General features: G+C 50.8%; 1 protein-coding gene across 1 annotated transcript in view; it reads left to right on the top strand.

Annotated features, from left to right (window-relative positions):
* Positions 1-32: 32 nt before the first annotated feature.
* Positions 33-22,730, top strand: part of PCSK6 (proprotein convertase subtilisin/kexin type 6) — a gene marked incomplete at its 5' end in the record, with an annotated part of 168,981 nt that continues 146,283 nt past the window's right edge. The window contains one exon of the mRNA XM_040257107.1: positions 33-182. Coding sequence (XP_040113041.1) covers positions 33-182 — 150 coding nt within the window. The remainder of the gene's footprint in view (positions 183-22,730) is intronic.

Genomic DNA, 22,730 nt, shown 5'->3' with positions numbered 1-22,730 from the left:
CCGCGCCGGCCGTCGGCCCCCGCCCTTTGGGGCGGCTGCTGCTACTCGCGCTGCCCGCCGCCTGCTCCGCGCCGCCGCCGCCGCGCCCCGTCTACACCAACCACTGGGCGGTGCAAGTGCTGGGCGGCCCGGCCGTGGCGGACCGCGTGGCCGCGGCGCACGGCTACCTCAACTTGGGCCAGGTGAGTGCGGATGGCCCCGCGCGCCCAAAACTTTGGCTGCCGCCGGCGGGCGCGGCGCGAGGGGGCGCCCTGTGAGGAGTCTCCCGGAGCGCGGCGCGGGGTCCTCGGCGGCCAACCGGGCAGCACCCCGACGCGGACACCTGCCCAACCGCGCCGGTGGGGAGCCCGTGAAGAGCGCTGTCCTCCCGTGTCCCCTCAGGTCCTCCCGCCGCCGACCCGGCCCATCGGCGCCGGCCCTCCAACTAGACGGGCGGCGCGGGGCTCTGGACCCTGTACGCGCGCAGGTGGGGACTGAGGTCGTGCGCTCCCTCGGCGTCCGCGTCTCTCGGAGGGAGGGCGGCCGGAGTCGAGGGGGCTTTCCGGGCGGCCTGGACCCCGCAGCCAGAGGCGAGGGTCCAGCCTTTAATCCCCTCCAGGCCCCTGGCAGGAGTGGGGGGAGTTGGCTTCGTCTCTGGGCCTCTGGTCGGCGGGTCCGATGGCAGTTCTCTGCGGACCGGTCGTGTGACCTTAGGCTGGTCTCTTCCTTCTTTTCCATCCGCCCGCGTGTCGGGACGTTGACCTTGTGTACTTAGGTGCGCGGTGGTTGGGACGGGATGGTCCAGTGTTTCGGGCCGCAGAGCACCTGCCGGGGCCTGACCACTCCCGCACCTGGCTCACAGGAGTGCTGTCAGCGAGCAAGAGGGGACAAGCCTGGGGCAGGACCGCGGGTGGGGTAGCTCCATAGGACCTCAGAGGCAGGCTCCCTTTTCCTGTGCCAACCCAGCCCGGCGGGTTGATCCTGATCTATGGTGGGGGACCTCTCTGTGCGTTGAGCAAACCTCCAACAAACTACACACACAGGATCAAGTGGAGTGACAGGGACGCGCCTGCTCATAACTTAGACCCTGCCACCAGCCAGCGTTAAATTTAGTTTCATCATTATCCGTGACAGAAGTGGGCCACCTCTGGTGCGGCTCTGATGTGAGTGACATTTCTTTGCATCCTGTCGGGTGCGAACGCTGCTAATGTGAGTTGTGCGGCCTTCTGGAAAGGTAGATCCTGCTGTCTGAACTGTACTTCACACCGCGGGTCAGAGAGTGTCTGAAATAACCCATCATGTCCTTGGTGTGTCTTTTTGTTGTATATCGAACACTCAGGTCTCTGCAAACATCCTGTGATTTAAGATTTGCCTTTGGGCAGCACTGGCCTCAGTTCCTAAATCTCCTGGTTCACGGTCCAGATGAAAAAAGTGCTTCTTGGTGCCCTTCTGGCGCCTGCTTCCCCTGTTGGCTCAGGCCCGGCTCCTGCCACAGTTCGTTGCTCCGCCCAGGTGGCCCGGCAGTTTGTCTTCAGCTAAAAGTGACTCTTTAATGGCACAGTAAATTACAAAGTGCCTGGGTTCCTGGCTCTTATAATTAAGTGAACAGAGGGGAACTGAAGTTGAGCGGGGATCTCCCGGACATTGCAGTAGAGGCCTGGTGAGGCCCCTTACCACTCCTGTCCTCATGCATCAGAGCTGCCAGCCCCCTGACCACCCCCCATCTTCAAACAACTTGCATCCCACTACTGAGGGGCTTGTACGATGAAGCCTGCCGTCTTTGCTTTGCCTGTGGGAGAGGTTTCGTTGGGATGTGCACCCTTTCCCCGGGATCTCCTGGGGAGTGTCCAGAGCAGCCGAGGTGGGCTGCACACAGCCTGGCACTCAGCTTGGGAATGGGATGCTGCTGGGACTGATGTAGGAGGCTGTCACACACCCAGGGGATAAGAGCTGTCTTCGAGGTGAGTGTGTGTGTGTTTGTGCACGTGTGTGGTTTCTCAAGGAGGGCCTATCACCCTTTATTTCCAGTGCAGCTTCCCCCCCAACCTCCCCCAAGTCACTGGTAGTGTGGAAAAGGCCTGGAGCAGTCCGGCCTCTACCTACTCAATAAGAACTCTTTAAAAACCGTATTTGCCTTCTTCAGCCAGGAGAATCTGTGACTCATAAGTAAGATGTATGTATTATTGGCTTTGCTTTATGGGTGAGTGAGCCATGGTGGCGCAAGGGCTGGGAGCGCTGTGTCCACACGGCAGAGTGCGTCACCTCTGGCGGCTGCACTGTGCTTTGTCTCCTTCCACGTTCCTGGCTCCCAGTTTTCCTGTGAGTGACCCTCCCTAGACCCTTAGTGGGCAGCTGGTGTTTTGCCCGGCGCCTGCCCTGACTCTTCATCCTGGTCTTTGCTGCACTCAAGCCCTGACTTTACCTTCATACAACCATGGACCTGATCCCATTTATCTTGTGTGGTGCAGGTCAAATGATACCAGTGGTTATTCACCTGTCTTGAATCATGGATCCCTTTCAGAGTCTGAGAGAGGCTCTGGATCCTCTCCATTTAAAAATATACATCATTGGGAACAGGACAAACGTTTCTTTTTGCCTCTCAACTCATTATATTATAATGGGAATCCCAGATAATGCAACACAGTTTACAAAAAAAGAATAAAGATTGGGAAGAGCCAAATGTCACTCTTGACAGATGACAAAATTAACCACACGGATAATCCAAGAGAACCCAGAGGCCAACTATTAGAACTAAGGAGAGAGAAAAGTGGGGGCTTGATTGACAAGAGACCCCTGACGATGGCCACAGCTGCGAGGACAGCATAAGAGCTGTTAGATACTTAGGAATCAATCCTAGAGAAGTGTCAGACTCCCGTGGAGAGGATTATAAAACACTGTAAAAAAAGTGTTGGGAGAAAGAAGGCAGGAATGATGGAGAGAGAGATTACATTCATGATGGGAGAGGTGACTGTCACAGGTCCCCTCAACTAATGTGTAAATTCAGTATAAGCTAGTTTTAGTGCAAGTAGATTTTTATATCGAATATGAAATCACACAAATACCATAGATGACTCCGAGGAGGAAGATGGGGAGGGCAGTGTCTGCCACCATGAGTTTCAGTGATCATGGCAGTTCTGCCATGGCCTGGTGATGGTCGTGTCTGTCGGTGACATTGACTCCAGCCCAGGCATATGTGGGAGCTTGTGTGTGAGCCAAAGAGGTTCTTGTGGATGGGAGGGCTGGGCAGTCCAGGACACGGTGCTGAGAGAGCCAGGTCTCTGCAGGGAAGGGCAGCAGACCCTCACCTCCCACTCTGTATGGGAACTCCAGATAGGATGAGGGCCTGAGTGTGTATCATTGGGGAAGACCTTCATCACATCGGCAAAAGAGAGGATTTCTGTTTATAACTTATTTTGCTGACGTATAGTTGAATTACATATTGTGTCAATTTCAAAGTGATTCGGTTGTACATGCATAAATATTGTTTTTTGTATTCTTCATTCGTAGGATACTGAATGTAGTTCCTTGTGCTATGTGGTAGGGCCTTGTTGTTTATCCATCCTATAGATAACAACTGGTATCTGCTAACCCCAAACTCCCAGTCCATCCTTCCCCCACCATGCCTCCCCTTGGTAACCCCAAGGCTGTTCTCTGTGTCTATGAGTTTGTTTTTATTTCGTAGATAAGTTGATTTGTATCATATTTTAGATTGCCACTTCATTCTTTTTTGTGGCTGAGCAATATTCCACTGTATGCTATTTCATTGCTAAGTCATATCCAACTCTTTGCGACCCTGTGGACAATAGCCCTAGCTCCTGTGTCCAGGGGATTTCTCAGGTAAGAAATTTGGAGTGGGGTGCCGTTTCCTTCTCCATTGTATATGCTATGCTGTGCTAAGTCACTTCAGTCGTGTCCGACTCTGTGTAACCCCATAGATGGCAGCCCACCAGGCTCCCCCGTCCCTGGGATTCTCCAGGCAAGAACACTGGAGTGGGTTGCCATTTCCTTCTCTAATGCAGGAAAGTGAAAAGTGAAAGGGAAGTCGCTCAGTTGTGTCCGACTCTTCGCGACCCCATGGACTGCAGCCTACAAGGCTCCTTCGTCATTGTATATATGTGCCACATTTTCTTTATCAATGGACATTTAGGTTGCTTCCATGACTTGGCTATTGTGAATAGTGCTGCCATGAACATAAGGCTGCATGTATATTTTTGAATTATAGTTTTGTTCAGATATATGCTCAGGAGTGAAACTGCAGGGTCATATGGTAGTTGTATTTTTAGTTTTTTGAAGACTCTCCATACTTTGCTCCATAGTGGCTACACCTATTTTCATTCTAACCAACAGTATAGGAGAGTTGAGAAAGGAAAGGATTTCTTAAACAAGACACAAAAAGATCAAATAGAGAAGGGAAGAGATTGATCCATTAAAGTTTCTGTATAATAAAGGTGTCATAACATTAAAAAAGCAAATAAGAGAGTAGGAAGTATTTATAACATATAACAGTATTTTGTAACATATAACAGATTCATGTGTAGATTATTTAAAAGTCCATAAATGAATAATGGAGAGGGAAGTAGCAACTCACTCCAGTATTCTTGCCTGGAGAATCCCATGGACAGCGTTGCCTGGTGGGCTACAGTCCATGGGGTTGCAGAGAGTCGGACATGACTGAGCAACTAACATACGTAAATGAATAAGAAAAAGGATAAGCGCCAGGTAGACAAATGGGGAGGTATATTTGAATAGGGAATTGAAGGAAAGGGAAACCCAGGTGAGAAAAAGTGCCTAGCCTCCCTGGGGACTGATGGGCCTTAAGGTGGTCATCCCACTTCACACCCGTGGGGTTGGCAGACTGAGATGGTGTCAGCATCAAGGGCTGCCTGGGCTGTGGAGGAGCCAGGAATTGGCAGTGGGTATAGCTGCTTGGAGAGCGATAGGAGGTCGGTTGTGTCAGCCTGTCCACATCCTGGCTTCAGCCTGGAAGATCCTCACTGCTGCCCCAGGAGACTTGTACAGGAGTGTCCATGGGGGCATCTCTAGATGAAGGGAGACACCACCTAAATACCTCCAGAAGAAGAATGGAGGAGAAAAGTTGTCACACCAGACGGTACTCAACAGTACTTAGAAAAGAGGGAACTAGGTGTGTATCTACATAGATACCTCCCAGAAATAATGTTGAGTGAAAACGGCAGGTTGCAGATGCACAATGTAACCATATTTATGTAAATTTTTAAAAAACACTAAGCCATTTTGTAGAACTTATGAACGCTTACACAGGTAGTGAAAGTATAGAAGCTTGGGCTGGAAGGATCCACATCAAATTCTAGTTAGTAGAATTTCAAACTTAATCTGCAGTGTTCTAATTCCTAACCCACTATAGAAGCATATAGATGTTTGTTGTTGTTTAGTTGCTGAGTCATGTCCGACTCTTGCGACCCCTTGGACTGTATAGCCCATCAGGCTCCTTAGTCCATGGGATTCTCCAGGCAACAATGCTGGATTTGGGTTGCCATTCCCTTCTCCAGGGGGTCTTCCTGACCCAGGGATCGGACCTGCTCTCCTGCAGTGGTAGGCAGATTCTTTACTACTGAGCCACCTGGGAAGGCCAGGCATATATGTATATGTATAATATATGTAAGTGATATACAAAATTATGTTTAAGCATTTTGCACTTTTTTGTGTGTCAGAACATATTATATACACCCACTTGCATACAGACATGCATATGTACATGGATATACACATGCATATTCGTATGCATATACATGTATCCACATACACCTACATTCATGCACACACAGATATTCACGTGCGGTGTTAAAGGAGGGGGAGAAAAATGCACATCATACCCATATATGACTGTTCTTGGGCCACCCTTGGGCCCAGGTGAGAATGCCCTGCCTAAAGTCCCAGGCTGGTCACCCGTGGGCTCAGGTGAGAATGCCCTGCCTAGACTAAAGTCCAGGCTGGGTTGGTGCACCTGTGTAGGAAGCGGTGACCTGGAGAAACAGAAGTCCTGGCTGCAGTCACAGGGTTCTTGGGACAGGGCTGTACCTGGAGCCCATGCACCCCTCTGCCTTCCCCTCTGCCAGTCATCTTTCTCCGTCAGGTCAGCTCTCAGCAGAGGTGGCCTCAGCCTAGCCTACATCATCACCTCTGACGTTGCTCACTCAGAGAAAAGACAGGTTGTTCATTCACATGAGAAGTATGGCAGCAAGCCGTTGGCCCCCACTGGATCACAGCAGCATGGCGTCGGCAGCTCTTAGAAGTGATGTTTATCTTAAGGGTGGCACTGAGGCGCCGTGCTTGCCCTTGCATTTCTGCTTTGCCTGGAGTATTGAGCTAATTTGTTGGTTCTGAGTCTGAGCATAAAACAGCAGGCTGGCTGCCAGGGCCCTGAAAGATCTAAGAGCCATAAATGGTTTTAAACTTTCCTTAAATAGTTTTACTTAAAATAGCTACCGAGCTGAGCATACCTGGCCCAGAATTTCAGGTGGGCCTTTGTCATTCACTTGTCAACAGAGGAAAATTGTCTTGCTGCACACAGCTTGTTCTTATAACCAGGAGCAAACTGAAGCTTTAGCCAGGTGTTAGAAGTGATGGGCCGAAACTTGCCCCAATGAGTGTTGGGGACTTGGGAGGGACGAGGGGAGCCCAGAACAGCAGTCACTAGGTACTGGTTTTCGCCTGGAGGCTATCTTGCTTTTATGCTCTCAACCGGGAGCCATACTCCTGGATGGTCTGTGAATAGCAAGGGCAAGTTTCTGGTGTGAGCCGGGGCAGGGCGGGGTGGGGGGGCCGCCCGGTGGGGGGATGGGGATAGACAGAACTGGGACTGCGAAGGTCATGCAGTATTACATGTTCCTGTCTGCCCTCTTCATGCAGATGGTAATGGATTGAAGTGGACAGGGCTTTATTTGATGGGCAGTATCATGAGTCACTGGGGCTGCAGTGGGGGGAGGTGAGCAAAGCTTGAGTTGCAGTGCATGGCACGGGGAGAGCCCTCAAGGCCAGGGTCCGAGGACTGAGAACCCGTCCAGGGGGCTAGCCAGCTCTATGGCCCGTTGGGAAAGTTGTTTTAAACCTTGGCAGAGGCCAAGGGTGTTGGTCCTGGTGGGATGGAAGAGCCTGAGGGCCGTCTGGGCCCTTCCCTGATCTTGGACTACACAGGACTGTCTACACTTTGGGGAACACTCAAGGCTCCTTGGGATCTCTGGGCCCCTGCACAGATCTGGCCTCTAGAAAGCAGTTCCTCTGGTCTTTCCTGGCACCGCCCCTCTCTCCAGCCAGCACCCTGCCCATGGAGGCCTTCACGATCATGAATGTCCGTGTCCTTTCCTGCTGGAACTGCAGCGTGGCCTTGGCACTGACTGGAGACCCTGGTGTGTGCTTGGGCTTGGCCGGTGGTTCCCTGGGACTGCTGTCACCTTGGAGCCTGGTACTGACCTGCAGGTGCCGCTGGACCTGTTCACCGTGAGGAGACCTTGGTCCAATTAAGCGTGACTTGCTACACATTACGAACCGGTAGGCCGGGGCCCAAAGCCCTCCCTTCTGACTCGCCTGCCTGCTCACCCGCCTGGCAGAGGGCCGCCACCCTGCATCTGAGACTCGGTTAAGCCGCCGGGTGAGGAGCCTTTCAGCTGGGTGCTGCCCAGCTGACACACGGGCCCGTGTGGACCCACCAGCCTCGAGTGTGCATACAGTGCTGGCGCTGGCGTGCTGCGTGCTCCGTGCTGTGTGGTCTTTGCTGGCTCCTTCTCCTTCACACTGAGGCTTGCTCCCGAGTCTCCACGGTGGAGGGAAAAACCCGTCCCTCCCCGGGAGCCGCACACAGTCCCTCACAGTCTGAGGCTCTCCCCTAAATGGGCCCTCCTCCCCCTCCCTGTGGGTTCACCCGGAGCTGGCGGTCTGGAGGGTGCCGCCACCTCCTTGCTCCCGTGCCTCCTGTGCTGTCTGGAACCACGCTTCTGTCTTTGGCCTCCTGTTCCCCCACTTCTCCCCATTCAGGCCGTGTAGACCCTCCTGCCCCTTCCACCGCCTTCTGCTCTGGCCAGACCCTTCACTCTGCGCTTGCTTCCTCGTGGCATCCTTGGTGCTTTTCTGTCAGGCGAGAAAGGCTCTCTCCTCCTACGGCCCTCCTGGTCAGTGCCTTGTCCTTCCTGGCTGGCTGCTGCTCTGCAGCCATGCCCCTGGGCTCCCAGGCCTCTGTTGTGCTGTCTGCCAGCCTGTCTGTGCCTCCACTGGGTTCTGTGCTTCGCGGGCACCTCAGTTCACACCCATCGTCTGGCTGCTCCCGGAGATGAGGTCCGATGGAGCTGTCTCTCTGGTGCAGAGCCGTCGGCCCAGGGCGACCTGTGCCTGGCAGACGTGCCCACATTGATTCAGACTGTGTTTGTTAAGTGCTCCCCTGGGTGCTGGGCCCTCAGAGAGACGGGGAAGGCGCCTCTGGGAGAGCCTCTTGTGGGGGGCAGGGTGCAGGCATTGTGACTGAGCACAATCAGGCTCCTCTCAGCATCTGGACAGAACCATCTCCCCTCCACCGCTTATCTGGATCCCTGCTTCTGGGAACCTCTCGGCGGGCCCCTCCCAGCTCCATGGTGCGGGGGAGGAGCTGCCCTGTGACGCTGTAGCTGCCCCCCAGTCTGGTCGGCTACATACCCCGGCCCTGCCTCACCCTAGAGGGTCCCGTCATCCTGCCGAGTTCTGGTCTCTGTGAGGTCCAGTGTCTCTGCTCGTGGAGTGTTGGAGACCTGGCGGCAGGCATGAGGCCCTGTCCAGCACCGCACAGAATGGGATGAACAGCCATCAAATCTCGGGAGGGAGCCTTGTGCTCATGGGATGGGACGGGATCTGCAGCTTGAGTTCCCATGGTAACCGGCTCATCAATGCCCTCAGTGTCAAGACGGTGGCACCGTGGAGAAGAAGAAACAGGCTCATTGTCTCTGCCTTGGCCGCTTGGGCCCAAACCAGCCACACTTCGCAGGGCTGGGCAGTCCTCGCCACTGTGGGGCACAACCTGGCCAGAACGGGGCTGTGGGCTTCAGCTTCCTGACCTCCCTGGAGCCTTGTGACTTCCTGCCCCTGGTGCCGTCTTCCTTGTTGGTCTGCTCAATGGGAGAAAGGGCCTGTGTGCCACCGGGGTGAATAAACCGTGTCTAGTTTCGTGGTTGGGTGCTTCCCATTTTGTTTGTGCTATGGTTCTCAGAGATGACCTCCTTTGTTCATTCCACCAGAACCATCATTGCCTGTGAAAGGACCCAGCCCACCCTGTGATCCTTGTCAGATGCCCCGAGGTGGACAGTTGGGGCAGGAGGGAGCAAGGGGCAGGGTGGAGGGGGGCCCTCTCGTCAGATAAGGGCCTAAGGTCCCCTGGTCTGGAGAAGAGGCTGTTCTTCCACTCACCCGTCATAATCCTCCAAGTTGGAAACCAGGGCATCCCTGGGTTCCTCTGCCTTCCTCCCTGGTGCCTGTCTGCGACTCCTTCTCTCTGCCTCCTGGTCATGCCTGCAGCCTCCTCTCTGCGCTTGGGTTTCTGCCTCCCTGGGCCATTCCCCACCCCAGACTGTTCATTCCCTGCCTTGAAATCACAGAGGCTCTTCTGTAGCAGAGCCTAACTGTGTGGCCCTTGTGAGTGAGCTGTCCGCCCCTGCCCCCTGCCTCTCCATTCCCACATGGAGCCCTCACAGTCACCGGACACCCCAGCTGGTGCAGACCTTTGCTGAGCTGGAAGTGTGCCACATGCCTTTCCTTTCTCTGCATCTGCTGTTTTGGGGTGCTGCTTTAACCTGGGCGCCCGTTCCCGTGGAGCCCACCTGGAGAGCCTGCCCCTCTTCAGGACTAACTGAAGTGCTGTTTCCTGCCCTGTCTGCTGCCTGGTGGGGCAGAACTCTGGTCTTCAGGCTCCAGGGCCCTGGCCTGATAGGGAGCCTGTCTCCCCGCCACCCCGCAGCCTCTTGTGGTCTGGCCCCAGGCCTGCTGTCCACTCCCACACTACCTCTAGAAGCACCGGGGGACTGGGTTACTTGGCCACTGGGTTCCAGGACCTCTGTCACGACTGCCACCAGTTGGCTTTGAGCTGCCCTTGTTCACCAGGCACTGCTCTGATTATCACCCCTGAGCCCTATTAACCCTGTTACACAGATGAGCAAGCTGAGGCACAGAGCAGCTGAGTAACTCACTGAGGCTCAGGCCTGTCAGAGCAAGGCTTTCCACGGAGGGAGCTTTCATTCCAGCGTCCACTTTGGGAAAGGCTGCAGAGAGCAGGTGGCTGTGGGGCTGCAGTCAGAGTTTCCTAACTGGTGAGGCAGAGGGTACAGTCCGGGCAAAGGAAAGATTGAGATATAGCAGTGCCCCATGTCCAGAAGATGCTGGCACCCTCCCAGTGAGGGGCAGGGCTGAGCTGCACGTTCAGACTCTCCCTTCTTACCAGGTCCCTGGGCTAGGGCTTCCCTTCAAAGGCTTAGGGGCACTAGCGATAAAGAATCTGCCAGTGCAGGTTAGACCAAGAGACGTGGGCTCAATCCCTGGGTCAGGAAGATCCCCAGGAGGAGGACATGGCAACCCACTCCAGGATTCTTGCCTGGAGAATCCCATGGGCGGAGGAGCCCGGTGGGCGACAGTCCATGGGGTCACAGAGAGCCGGACATGACTGAAGTGACTGTATGTGCAGGAGTGAAGGTGGACGTAGCCCTCCTGACCTCTAGGAGTCTGAGAGTCTCAGGGCAGGGGGCTTCCCTTGGACGCCTCCCGCGGCCCATTGAAGCCCCCGTGTTTCCCACCTTGGATGAGAGTAGAGAACTGTCCATCAGACACCCAGCCAGAAACCAGAACCGCACAGAAGGGCCTTCGTGACCCAGGGTGGCACCCAGGGTGGCCTGGCCTGGACATGAAACTGTGTGGTTACTTAATTTTCTTTGTGTAATACCAAAGAATACGGTATGTAGAAAAGTTGGAAAATATGGAAAAGAGCAAAAAACACTGAGAAAATATCATTTATAATTCTACCCCTGCCCCAAATCACTGCAGATGGTGACTGCAGCCATGAAATTAAAAGACACTTACTCCTTGGAAGGAAAGTTATGACCAACCTAGATAGCATATTGAAAAGCAGAGACATTACTTGCCGACTAAGGTCCGTCTAGTCAAGGCTATGGTTTTTCCAGTGGTCATGTATGGATGTGAGAGTTGGACTGTGAAGAAGGCTGAGCGCCGAAGAATTGGAGAAGACTCTTGAGAGTCCCTTGGACTGCAAGGAGATCCAACCAGTCCATTCTAAGGGAGATCAGCCCTGGGTGTTCTTTGGAGGGAATGATGCTAAAGCTGAAACTCCAGTACTTTGGCCACCTCATGTGAAGAGTTGACTCATTGGAAAAGTCTCTGATGCTGGGAGGGATCGGGGGCAGGAGGAAAAGGAGACGACAGAGGATGAGATGGCTGGATGGCATCACCGACTCGATGGACTTGAGTCTGAGTGAACTCTGGGAGTTGGTGATGGACAAGGAGGCCTGGCGTGCTGTGATTCATGGGGTCGCAAAAGGTCAGACACAACTGAGCGACTGAACTGAACTGAACTGAACCCCTGCCCCAGATAAACTGTTAACATTTTGGGCTGTGCCCTCTTATGATTTAGTTTTTTAGACTGTGTGGGTGTGTGCGTGTATGTATGCATGTTCATCTGTATATCTGGGTATATGGGTGCACACACACGTGTACAGACAGTTTTAGGCTGATGTTGTTGCACAGTTGTTGCAGCTGTACCTCTCGGGTCTGTAACTGTTTTGTGGTGAAATTTTTAATGAATGCTCAGTGCCCTGGTGGTACCTTACCTAATCTTCCCTGACATTTAGGTCAGTGGATTCTTTGTGAGGTCATATTGCTGCTGATGGAGAATGCCAGCACTGGGTGGGGTGGTGCACAGGTTCCCCACCCTCCCCTCCCCTCCACCTGCTGCCAAACCTCACCCCACTGGTTCCCATGCTGGTTACACCTCAGCCCCCATCATGCATCACCTGCATTGCTCAAGGTCCCATACTTGATGACATGTGTCAGTCCAGCTCACAAGGATTCTATGAAGCACTTTTTCCTTATTTGATAAAGCTACTGGTATGCTGTGTAAATATCCTCCCTTCACAGAGAATTCAAACAGTGAAAGATTCGTGAAGAGAAGGACCCCAGGTCCCCTGCCTCTCCTCATCCCATTCTCAACTGACCCCTCCCCCAACACCACTCCATCCACACGTTCGTGTCTGTGTGTCCTGTTTTCGTGGAGGGTGAATGGGCCATGCCAGATGTACCCAACAGTACATCTTGGAAAGCTCTCTACTGAAGTACGTAGAGATCTACCTCACTCTTTTGAAGTAGTTTTAAGCTGTTGTATTGAAGCCACATATTTGGTTACAGCATTGCCTTATTAATTCATGTTATTTGATTTTTTCCAGGTTTTTTTTTTCCTGTATCATAAACAGCATTGCAGTGATCATTCTTGTTCCTCTTCTCTGTATGAGAATTTCTGTAGGCTACATAATAGCAAAAACAAATAGGAGTAGTGACTATGTAAGTCCCCGACATACAAACCTTCAAGTTGTGAACGTTCAAAGATGTGAATGTGCGTTCATATGTCCACTTACGTGACTTAGTTCATGTGTCTGGTGTATGCTGTCACGTGCACGCATGCTCTACACGTGGTTGCGCTCTTGTGCGCTTTAGTGTGCAGTCCTGTACAGAGGACAGCAGTGCAGCGTCTTTATTTCAAGCCCAGGATGTCCAGAAGCAAGTGTTAAAGCAGTGGTGATACTGTTGGTACTACTGAACTTTTCAAGGTACTGTAAAATTAAAATTGTTTTCTCTATTTTTCGTGTTTGTTTTTTATCTGATATTTGTATGAAAAGTGTTATAAACCTATTACAGTGCAGTACTATATAGCCAAGTGTGTTAGTTGGGCACCTGGGCTTACTTTGTTGGACTCAGGAACAAATTGGACTTAACGATGGTCCTCTCGGAATGGAACTCGTCTCTATGTTGGGGACCACAGATACCGCTTGACCCTTATTATATGCCTTCCCTGAACTGACTCATTTAATCTTCTTAAGAACCCTGCAAGTAGGTACTGTCATTATCCCCTGTTTACAGAGAGGAAGCTGAGGCACAGGAAAGTTAAGTAACCTGTCTGTGATTGCAGCGCTTGCCCATGCCAGAGTCAAAATCTGAGCTGAGGTGGTCTGGCTCCAGAGGCCGGGGAGCTGCTGAGGCAAAGCTGAGTCCATGGGGTGGGGGTTGGGGGGGCAGGGCTGGGAGGAGGGAGTAAAGGGTGGTCCAGGCAGGTGGGGCCGGGTGACACTGCTCTCCCCCAGAAAGTAGGTGGGAGGCCAGGCCCTCAGTGATCCTCTGGGGAGATTGTCAGTACTAGTCCTACAGGTAAAAATCAGCTCTCATGGTTGTTTTAATATGCTTTTTCCCCCCTGATTACTGTTAAAATTAAATGCTTCTTCATAAACTTATGAATCATTTTAGTTCCTCTCAGAAGGATTTGTTTATATTCTTTGCCCATTTTCCCAGTGGTTGATTTTTCTTTTCTCCTGGTGATCTGTAGGTGCCGTCACTCTCTTGTGGTTATGAATTTTTGTCTGTAAATAGATTCTCCTGTCTGTCACTTTTCTCTGAATGTTGTTCAGAGGGCGTGTTGGCCGCTTGTTTTTGGAGGTAAAATGCGCAGTAGCTGCTGTTTGCAGGGCTTTGGGCTTGTCGCTCATGTGACTGAGTGAACAAGGCAGGGTCCCTGTTGACAACAGAAGAGAACTAAGTAACCATTGCTGGAGGACTAGTACAGGGAACACACAGGCGGGACCCGCCTGCTTTAGGATGACAGGGGAGTGGGGCTGATTGACTAGTGGCTTTGGAGCCAGACCTTGAAGGTCCATGGTTGTCAAAAGCGAAGCGGGGAGAAGCAGGGAGCAGGCTGGCCTGAGAGGGAGTGTCATCCTGCATCCCATCGGGGAGAACCCAGCTGGCTGGCTCCGACAGAGGCATGGTCACGGCGGGGCTGCTTCCAGGCGTGTGTGCGGGGTAAGGAGAACCACTGCTGTGGGCCAGCAGCGTGGGAGCCATTGCCCGCGCTGAGATGAGGGGATGGAGGGAGGGAGAGCAGGGTCAGCAGAGCCTTGTGGGTGCCAAGGCAGCGAGGACGCGGCACCTTCCTGGCGCCTCCCACTGGCTGAGCCCTGAGAGGTGTGTTGTCAGGAGGGGCGCAGGGCTGGGCAAGGAGAGGGGGATAACCAGGGGAGCCGGGCGGGAAGGGGAGCATAATGTGAGGAGTGAGGGACGTCCTGGGTGTGGTGTCACCAGAGGCACAGCAGGCATTTTATCAGGTGCTAGTGTGAAGCCTGACACTGCAGGGGACTGGGTGGGAAGGTGCGTCGGGATGGCATCACCCCGGAACACTGCCTCGGCACCACTGATAACTGTCCATGCACCCTCTCGCATGCCTGCAGCCCTGTCAGACCCCGTGTACCTGGATCTGTGCCTCCTTGCCCCAGTCAGACTTTCTTTAGATATCCGACTGAAGACAGAGTTCAAAACGGGAAACTAAATCCGTTTCTGGCCACTTGGCACTTGGTCTAACACACGGCTTGATCTTTGGTTGTTTTCCTAAACATAAGCAAGTTTATATAAGAATCCCTCCTTGGGTTCTTGGTTAAGCCTAATTTCTATAAAAAGGAAAGAAACCTTACTTCTGTCCTGCCCTCTAAGTAGCCACTCATGCCTGAGTTTGTTCACAGTCTTATGCACATCTCATAGTTTCTCTTTTGCAGGAATGCTGTCAGCCACAGGCCAGCAGCAGGACTTGTTTCCATGGCTTAAACAAGTTTCTGTGCCACGACTTTCCCATCCCAGAGCCTCATACCCTGCATTTAAGCACAAGAGGCGGAAGCCTGTTTATGGGAATGAACGCTCTCTGTTCCTGGAGTTTCATGTCCTTACACAACATGACCTCTCTGCTACTTTCTAGGGTTTTTTTTGTTTGTTTGTTTGTTTTGTTTTTAGTTTACTTTTTCAAGGAATGTGGTTTTCTACCTTCCTCTGATACATGAACACGTCAGGAAGATCAGAAAAACCAAATTGTTCCTTTTCACACCAAATAGACCTGAAATCCAAAGGAAATCCCAGAGGTAGAATGGGTTCACCCCGCCCTGGAAGTTCATCTCTGAGGCTCATTTCCATGGCCAGGATTAACCACCCTGACATGATGACAGGCTGTGTCACTCTTCAGCCAAGGAAGTGCATTTCCAAAACCTAACCAGGAGCATCTTTCTGCTTCCCATCTTTACTTTTACTCTCAAAGGGCCTTGCATGTGTTGGTGTTTTCTTCTCATGTCAGAATTTAAATTACTCCATAGAAACGCCTCTCTTCAAGCCAACTGATTTTAAAACCAGCTGTCACTTCAGTCGCGTCCCACTGTTTGTGACTCCATGGCCTGCAGCCTGCCAGACTCCTCTGTCCATGGGATTCTCCAGGCAGGAATACTAGACTGGGTTGCTATTTCCTTCTCCAGGGGATCTTCCTGATGCAGGGATTGAACCCGTGTCATTTCCGTCTCCTGCATTGCCAGGTGGTTCTTTACTGCTGATGCCACCTGAGAGGCCTGAAAGTTGGTTTTACTTTCCAGCAATTGGTTCCTTTCCTGCAGTTCATCACTAATAGTCTTTGAGCATGGTGTGAGCTGACGGCCGTGCCAGCCTGGGCCTCCTCCTGGTGTTGCCCCTGCACATTGAGAATTCTTTTCACCTGGCAAAGCTGAGGAAATTGTTTGCGTGCTTGCCACTGCTTCCCCTCCTGTCCATGTCTGTGTTTCACTTGAACCGTGTGGTTGGGATGTGTGAGTTAGGCTCCAAGTCTTCCTGCATGCACCCTGGGCTCGGAAAAGATGCTCAAAGATTGTTACAGACTGTGCATGCAGACCCCAGGGAATAACCATCTCACCAGAACTGCCCAGACCCTTCTAAATGATGCACCTTTCTTTCCAGGTCTTTTGGGGGAGGTTTGTGAACATTGAGCTCAGTTTGATTTCTGTATTGTAACAGAAATCTGCATAACAGAAGATGACATATTGGCTGCTGTGACCAGCCTTCCTGTGGCCAGCAGGAGCTGGTGCCATGGTTTCCCTGGCAGGTCGTGGAGCTTTGCTGAGGGAACCAGACTAGTACGTGTGGCTGTCCATCAGAGCAAGTCACCAGCTGCCTGACCCCTCGCTAGTTTCTCAAAAATCAGGAGTGGGGGAGCACTTTTGTTTTCTCCCCAAGAGGATTATGGAGTTCCCTGGGTTGTTCAGCTTGTTTATCCCAATTCTTTGAGTGTCTAAGGTCCACCAGTAGAATGGATAAACAATGTGTCACGTTCCTATAGTGGGCATCTGTCCTCAGCAGTAAAGAGAAGACGGTTGGTATGTAACAGCAGGGTGAGCCTCACAGACTCTGTAGAACGTAAAAGAAGGCTTACACCAAAGAGTCATCTGATTTCATTTCTTGTTGTTGTTCAGCCACTCAGTTGTGTCCAACTGTTTGTGAGCCTGTGGACTGCAGCACGCCAGGCTTTCCTGTCCTTCACCATCTCCTGGAGTTTGCTCAAACTCATGTCCATTGAGTCAGTGATGCCATCCAAAGATCTCATCCTCTGTCATCCCCCTCTCCTCCTACCCTCAATCTTTCCCAGCATCATGATCTTTTCCACTGAGTCGGCTCTGCCAAAGTATTGGAGCTTTAGCTTCAACATCAGTCCTTCCAGTGAATATTCAGGGATGATTTCCTTTAGGTTTGACTGATTTGATCTCCTTGCTGTCCAAGGGGCTCTCAAGAGTCTTCTTCAGCACTGCAGTTCAAAAGCATCAATTTTTCAGCTCTTGGCCTTCTTTGTAGTCCAACTCTCACATCCATACATGACTACTGGAAAAAAGCTTTGACTATATGGACCTTTGTTGGCAAGTGATGTCTCTGCTTTGTAATACACCGTCTAGGTTTGTCATAGTTTTTCTTCCAAAGAGCAATCGCCTTTTCATTTCATGGCTGCAGTCACCCTCTGCAGTGATTTGAAAATCAAGTCTGTCACTGTTTCCATTGTTTTCCTATCTGTTTGCCATGAAGTGATGGGACTGGATGCTATGATCTTAGTTCTTTGAATGTTTAGTTTTAAGCCAGCTTTTTCACTCTCCTGTTTCACTTTCATCAAGAGGCTTTTTAGTTCCTCTTCACTTTCTGCCATAAGGGTGGTATCATCTATATATCTGAGGTTGTTGATATTTTTCCTGGCAATCTTGATTCCAGCTTGGGCTTCATCTAGCCCAACGTTTCCCATGATATACTGTGCATATAACTTAAATAGGCAGAGTTCATTTCTAGAACAGGCAAAACCCACCTGTGGGAGTGGGATAGCAAGTAATGTGTGGACTGCCTGGAAAGGGGCATGGGGAGGCATTCTGCATTGATGGCGATGTTCTCTGTCATGAAGGGGATTTGGGGTCACACAGGTGCAAACATTTATCAAAACTCAACAAATGTATTTATCTCACCGTATGTAAATTTTACTTCAGAGGAGAAAAATCTGTGAGCAAACGCTGAACCCTCCTGATGGTGTGGATGTTGAGATGCTTAGGGGAAGTGTACTCTTGCTGTGTTTTACTTTGGATACACCAGAAGTAAGAGGGATTGACAGACAGACAGAAGCCTGGATACACAGAAACGTGAGTCACTGCAGTGATCATGTCAGTGGGGCAGTCAGGGTGGTGGGTGTGTGGGTGTTTGCAGTTCTTTCAGCTTTCTGTATGTTTGTAAATTTCCACAGTAGATGTTGGGGAGGAAAAGACTCTTAGGGGTGTGGTGGGCATAGGGCAGATTCAGGAGGAATCCCCTACTGTCCTGATAGGCTCAACAGTTTGTGTTCAGAGATAAGGAGGAGAAGCCTAGTGGTTTAGTGGGGCAAAGAGGTCATCAGAGAAATCCCATGGAATCTGTGCTTGGGGCATGGACGCTTTGGTAAGGTGAGCTCTAGGGTCATGCTCACATCTGGCAGGATTACTGTGGCTCTCTGAGCCCAGGGACAGAGAGATTCGGCCAGGGGAAAAGAACCCAGGGCACAGTGCTGAGCAGAGGCCTGCCGTCTGAGGGCCTTCCTGCAGGGGGAGATAAGCCTTCCACAGACAGCCTGGCACTGTGGTGTGGGTCTGGGTTGCTGCTGGCCTGCTGCTTATCTTCTCAGGCCTGTTCTGCGGTGCTTCTATAGTTACAGGATTTGAATTATCATACAGACTTTTCAGCCCCCCTTTTTTAAATCATAGAAGTTATTATTTTTTTAATCACCTGCAATTTGAAAACAATCAGCAATTGCTAGAGTTTTCTGGAAAAGAAGGCAAAATGATACTTTGATCTCAAAGATGTAGCGTGACCTGCAGGTAACAATGAACGTTTGATGTTAATACGAACAGCCATTGAAATCGTTCTGAATGGGAAAGTTTGTTGTCATCAGCAGTAGTAGCTGCGAGAATGGAGTAACCATTGGTGCCATTGGTTGAAGCTCTTGCGGACCCAGGCAGTGTTGGATTGAACAGGACTAGTGGACTTCCCTGGTGGCTCAGACGGTAAAGCGTCTGTCTACAATGTGGGAGACCTGGGTTCGATCCCTGGGTCGGGAAGATCCCCTGGAGAAGGAAATGGCAATCCACTCCAGTACTATTGCCTGGAAAATCCCATGGACAGAGGAGCCAGGTAGGCTACAGTCCATGGGGTTGCAAAGAGTCGGACACAACTGAGCAACTTCACAGTGGTGTTCTGGTGGGGGGCTGCCCTACACTGGGGCCCTGCCCTTACTGAGGGGCTGCCCCAGACCAGATCCGCCAGACACCACCGACGTCAGGCTTCTTGCAGAGCCTCTGCCTAGGGAGGAAGCTCCCGGTCTGCTGGTAAGTAATTTAGGGCATGTGTGAGAAGTGGGGGTAGGGAGAGCAGAGAAGAATGAAAGCATTATTCTAAGAAGCTGATCTTATTTATAGATTCTCCTAATTCTATTAAAATGAAGGCCGGAGGGTTATAAAACTTGGAACACATAACACGGAATAGCCATGAAAGGGCGTTGAGCGAAAGAAAATAGGGAACAATAGTAAAATGAGAAGACAGTGTCGACAGGAAGAGGTGACGATTTTCTGAAATAAAATTGTCCTAGTGCACACTGTATGGGGAGGGTAAATTAAAATGAGGAGAGAATTTGGAAGGAAACAGAAAACATGTCATAATGAAAAGGGGAGTGTTAGCCAACTCAAGGGGAAAACAAAGATTACACTAATTACATTAAATGACAAATAAAATGCCATTGTTGTAAAGAGAAATAAAACTAATTAAATACTTAATGTGCTTTAAGAGGGCTTAGCAAAATAAAATGTATTAATTGTGATAAAATATGTAGGCAGCTGTAATTTTCCTGCTTTGTCCCGGCAGCTAGGATAGTGCCCGACCTCCTGCATGTAAAACAAGGGATTTTTTATTCCTGACATAGCACATTAATGTTTGTCTGTTATAAAACAAAATAATGAGCCCCTCGTATTATTAATAGAAAATCTGGAATCAAACAAATGCTTTTAAATGAATGAATTTATGAATGAATAAGGAGTTAAAAAATACACGCTCAAAATGAAAAGCAACAGAACCACCTTCTAAGATAAAAATCTCACAAATGAAGATGTGAAGGAGGTGTTTCTCTTTAGTGCCAGTAACTTAAGCTTTCTCTGCATTTTCTGCTGGAAAGCAGAGTTCCTGGTACCCTCGACAATCAGATGCTTGGAAAATGCCAGGCCTGAAGTGAACATGGATGCGTGTTAATGCTGATAATCTTATCGTCACCACCGTGATGTCTGTTAATACCAGAAGAGAAGGAAGTGTCGTGTCCTTTCAGTGTCAGGCCCTGGAGTCAGACTAGGAGAACACTGTCTGTTTTTAAAGTAGGGCTTCAAAGCTAGCCAAAGGTGTCATGGAGAAGATTTCAGACATACTGCTTCTTTCACCTTTTGTCTTTTTTGAGGGGAAAAGATGAGCTGATGTGAAAAGTTTAGGATGGGAAAGGTAGAAAAAAGCCAGACCAAGGAAGAGCTGATGAGCCCTTGGGTAGCCCGGACATTCGGGCCACAGAGCCTGCCCACCAGTTCCCAGGGAGACACCTGGTCGGTGGCCACTCCAGCCAGCCCACATGGGATTCGCCCTCCTCAGCCATCCCCCTGCCAGACTCTTGTCTATCATCACAATGCTAAAGAGGACACTCCTGCTTGGAACTAATTGGTTAATGATCGTTTTTGGAGGATGAAAGAAGAGTTTAGATTCAGTAAAACTTATTGTCAGTTAGCCAGTGTGGGCACCTGGGAGCCAGTGTACAAGCTCATGAAGGAATAGTTTGTTGCCTGGAGATAGCAGGTGGGGCGTGGAGTGGCTCTATGACTTGGCATGGCTCTGTGATGCCCATTTGCCTGTTGACTATAACCAACAGGTCCACTTTCACCCTCATGGAGAACGGTGTGCCTGGAAGTGCTGAATTTTATCCTTTTCTCAAGCCATTCTCAGTCCGGGCATCACTCAGCAGGGCCTGCACAGAACCTGTACTCTCCTGATTCAGAGAGCAAGAGTCAGACTGGGGCTCTGGGACAGGAGACACAAGGTGGGTGGTTTTCTCTTCTGCTGCTCCTCCCACAAGAGCCAGATTTCCCCACTACACCCGTTTTCCACTTTAGTGAGCTATTTTGATCTGGTAGCTCTTGCCGTCAGAGCCAGTGGCCAAAACAAACTGCAGGATTGGAAGAGCGGGGTTCTACCCCAACCACACTGTCTGCAGTTGGTCAGCGGTTGATGTCTCTGGGTGTCAGGTCACACACCGATCTGTAAAGTGTGGGTGTAATCATCACTTTCCAAACAGCATTCTCATCTGTCTGTTGTGAACATCACAGCATGGACTTCTTCCTGTGTGACTGAGAGGGCAGACATTATCAGTGCAGCCGTTCGTGAGCTTGCTAGACCGACAGATGCTCTGCACAGGCCTCTCTTGTGGACACTGTGACCCCCCAGTCCAGGGCCCACCCCCATTTACCAGTACCTGCCGTGGCCCCTCACATACATCTTGCCTGGGTGGGTTCCATACTGATTCTGGAGGAGCCACGGAACACTAGGTGTTTGCGGCGTCCTGGGATCACGGACCACCTTGGGCTGTGAGGGCTGAGCTACCAAAGGACCAGATCGCTATGGTTTAAGCAGTGATCTGAAAGCTCCCCTGCTGATACTGGAGGGTTTTCATTCTGCCAGGGAATAGGACAGTGTGCCAGCAATTTCAGAGCATCACAGAACAGTAGCTAGGGATCATTGAGATGCTAAACCAGAGGATGGTGCCTGAAACAAAGGGGGCTCTGACCTTCCTGCTGTGGGAACTCAGAGGGGACCATGGAGGCAAGCTGGTCTTAGGACTTGGTCTCCAGCCAGCAAGACACCTGCACCAATAACCAACTAGTGGAATGTGCGAGGCTGTCTGAGAGGTGTGGAAGTGATACTGGAGGACTGGCACTGGGGATCACTTCTACCTTATGAAGGAAAATAGTGAGGAGGATGAAGACAGGATGGGGAGAAGGATGAGGATGATGGTTAGGTTGATGTTGATGGAGAGGAGGAGGATGTGGAGGGTGATGCGGAGGATAATGATAGGATGAGGATGTTGATGGTAAGGATGATGAGAATGGTGATGGGGAGGATGGAGAGGATGATAGTGATAGTGACGGTAAGGGCAATGAGAGGAGGAGGACAATGAGGAGGAGGAGGATGGTGATTATAAGGGTGATGGTGACAAGTACAAGAATGGTTAACTCTTCCTGGGCCAGAAACTGCTCTAAGTGCTTTACCTCCATGACTCCTTCCAGCCGCCTCCTCACAGTGGATACCCCTCCTGCTCCCATGTGACAGATGAGGACACAGCACAGACAGGTTCAGGGACGCAACAGATCAGATGCGGCAGAACCAGAGCTGACCGCACACTCACTTCTCCTTTGTTACCTTTGAAACATGTTATTCAAGGCATATAAAATATTTCCCACAACATATATGTTCATTATTAAAAAGCATAAAAATAGAACTATTGACACCACCACCCAGCCCAGAAAGTAGACGATTATCAACATTACTTACGTATTCCTTTTTCATCTTACCACTGTTAAAAGGTAAACCAAGGCATATTAAAATTTTTAAGAATTTATTTGAGCAAAAATCGATTTGAATCAGGCAGCACCAAAGGGGAAGTGGATATTAGTGCCGTGTGAACACAGGAGTGAGACTTTTTTAAAGGAGAGGCAGAAACAAAGTGAGGAAGTGATCTGATTGGCTGTTGCTTCAGCGGCTGCCTTATTTGGGAAAGCTTGGTTAGCTGATCCTGATTGGCTGCCCTTGGGTTTTGATTTCTTAACCTTGAGGCATTTACAGGCTTGGGTTTGGTTTGCTTAAGTGGGCTGCTAAGGCAGTAGAACCACCTCAGCCTAATGGCCCCCTTGTTTAATTACTTTAACCCCACCCTGCCCACACCTCTCCAGCCCCACAGGGTAACCACTGTCCAAACAGTACATGTGCCACAGGTGTAGGTATGCTTAGACTGTACCTTGCTTAGCTTTGCTTTTGAGCTCTGTAAAAGTGAAGTTCTGTAAAAGCTGAAGCTCCGGTACCTTGGGCCACCTGATGCGAAGAGCTGACTC

This window comes from Oryx dammah, unplaced genomic scaffold, assembly GCF_014754425.2.
Source record: "Oryx dammah isolate SB20612 unplaced genomic scaffold, SCBI_Odam_1.1 HiC_scaffold_16, whole genome shotgun sequence".
Classification (NCBI taxonomy): Eukaryota; Metazoa; Chordata; class Mammalia; order Artiodactyla; family Bovidae; genus Oryx; species Oryx dammah.
The sequence above is the reverse complement of the archived record's forward strand: the minus strand, read 5'-3'. Positions and strand labels throughout refer to the sequence as shown.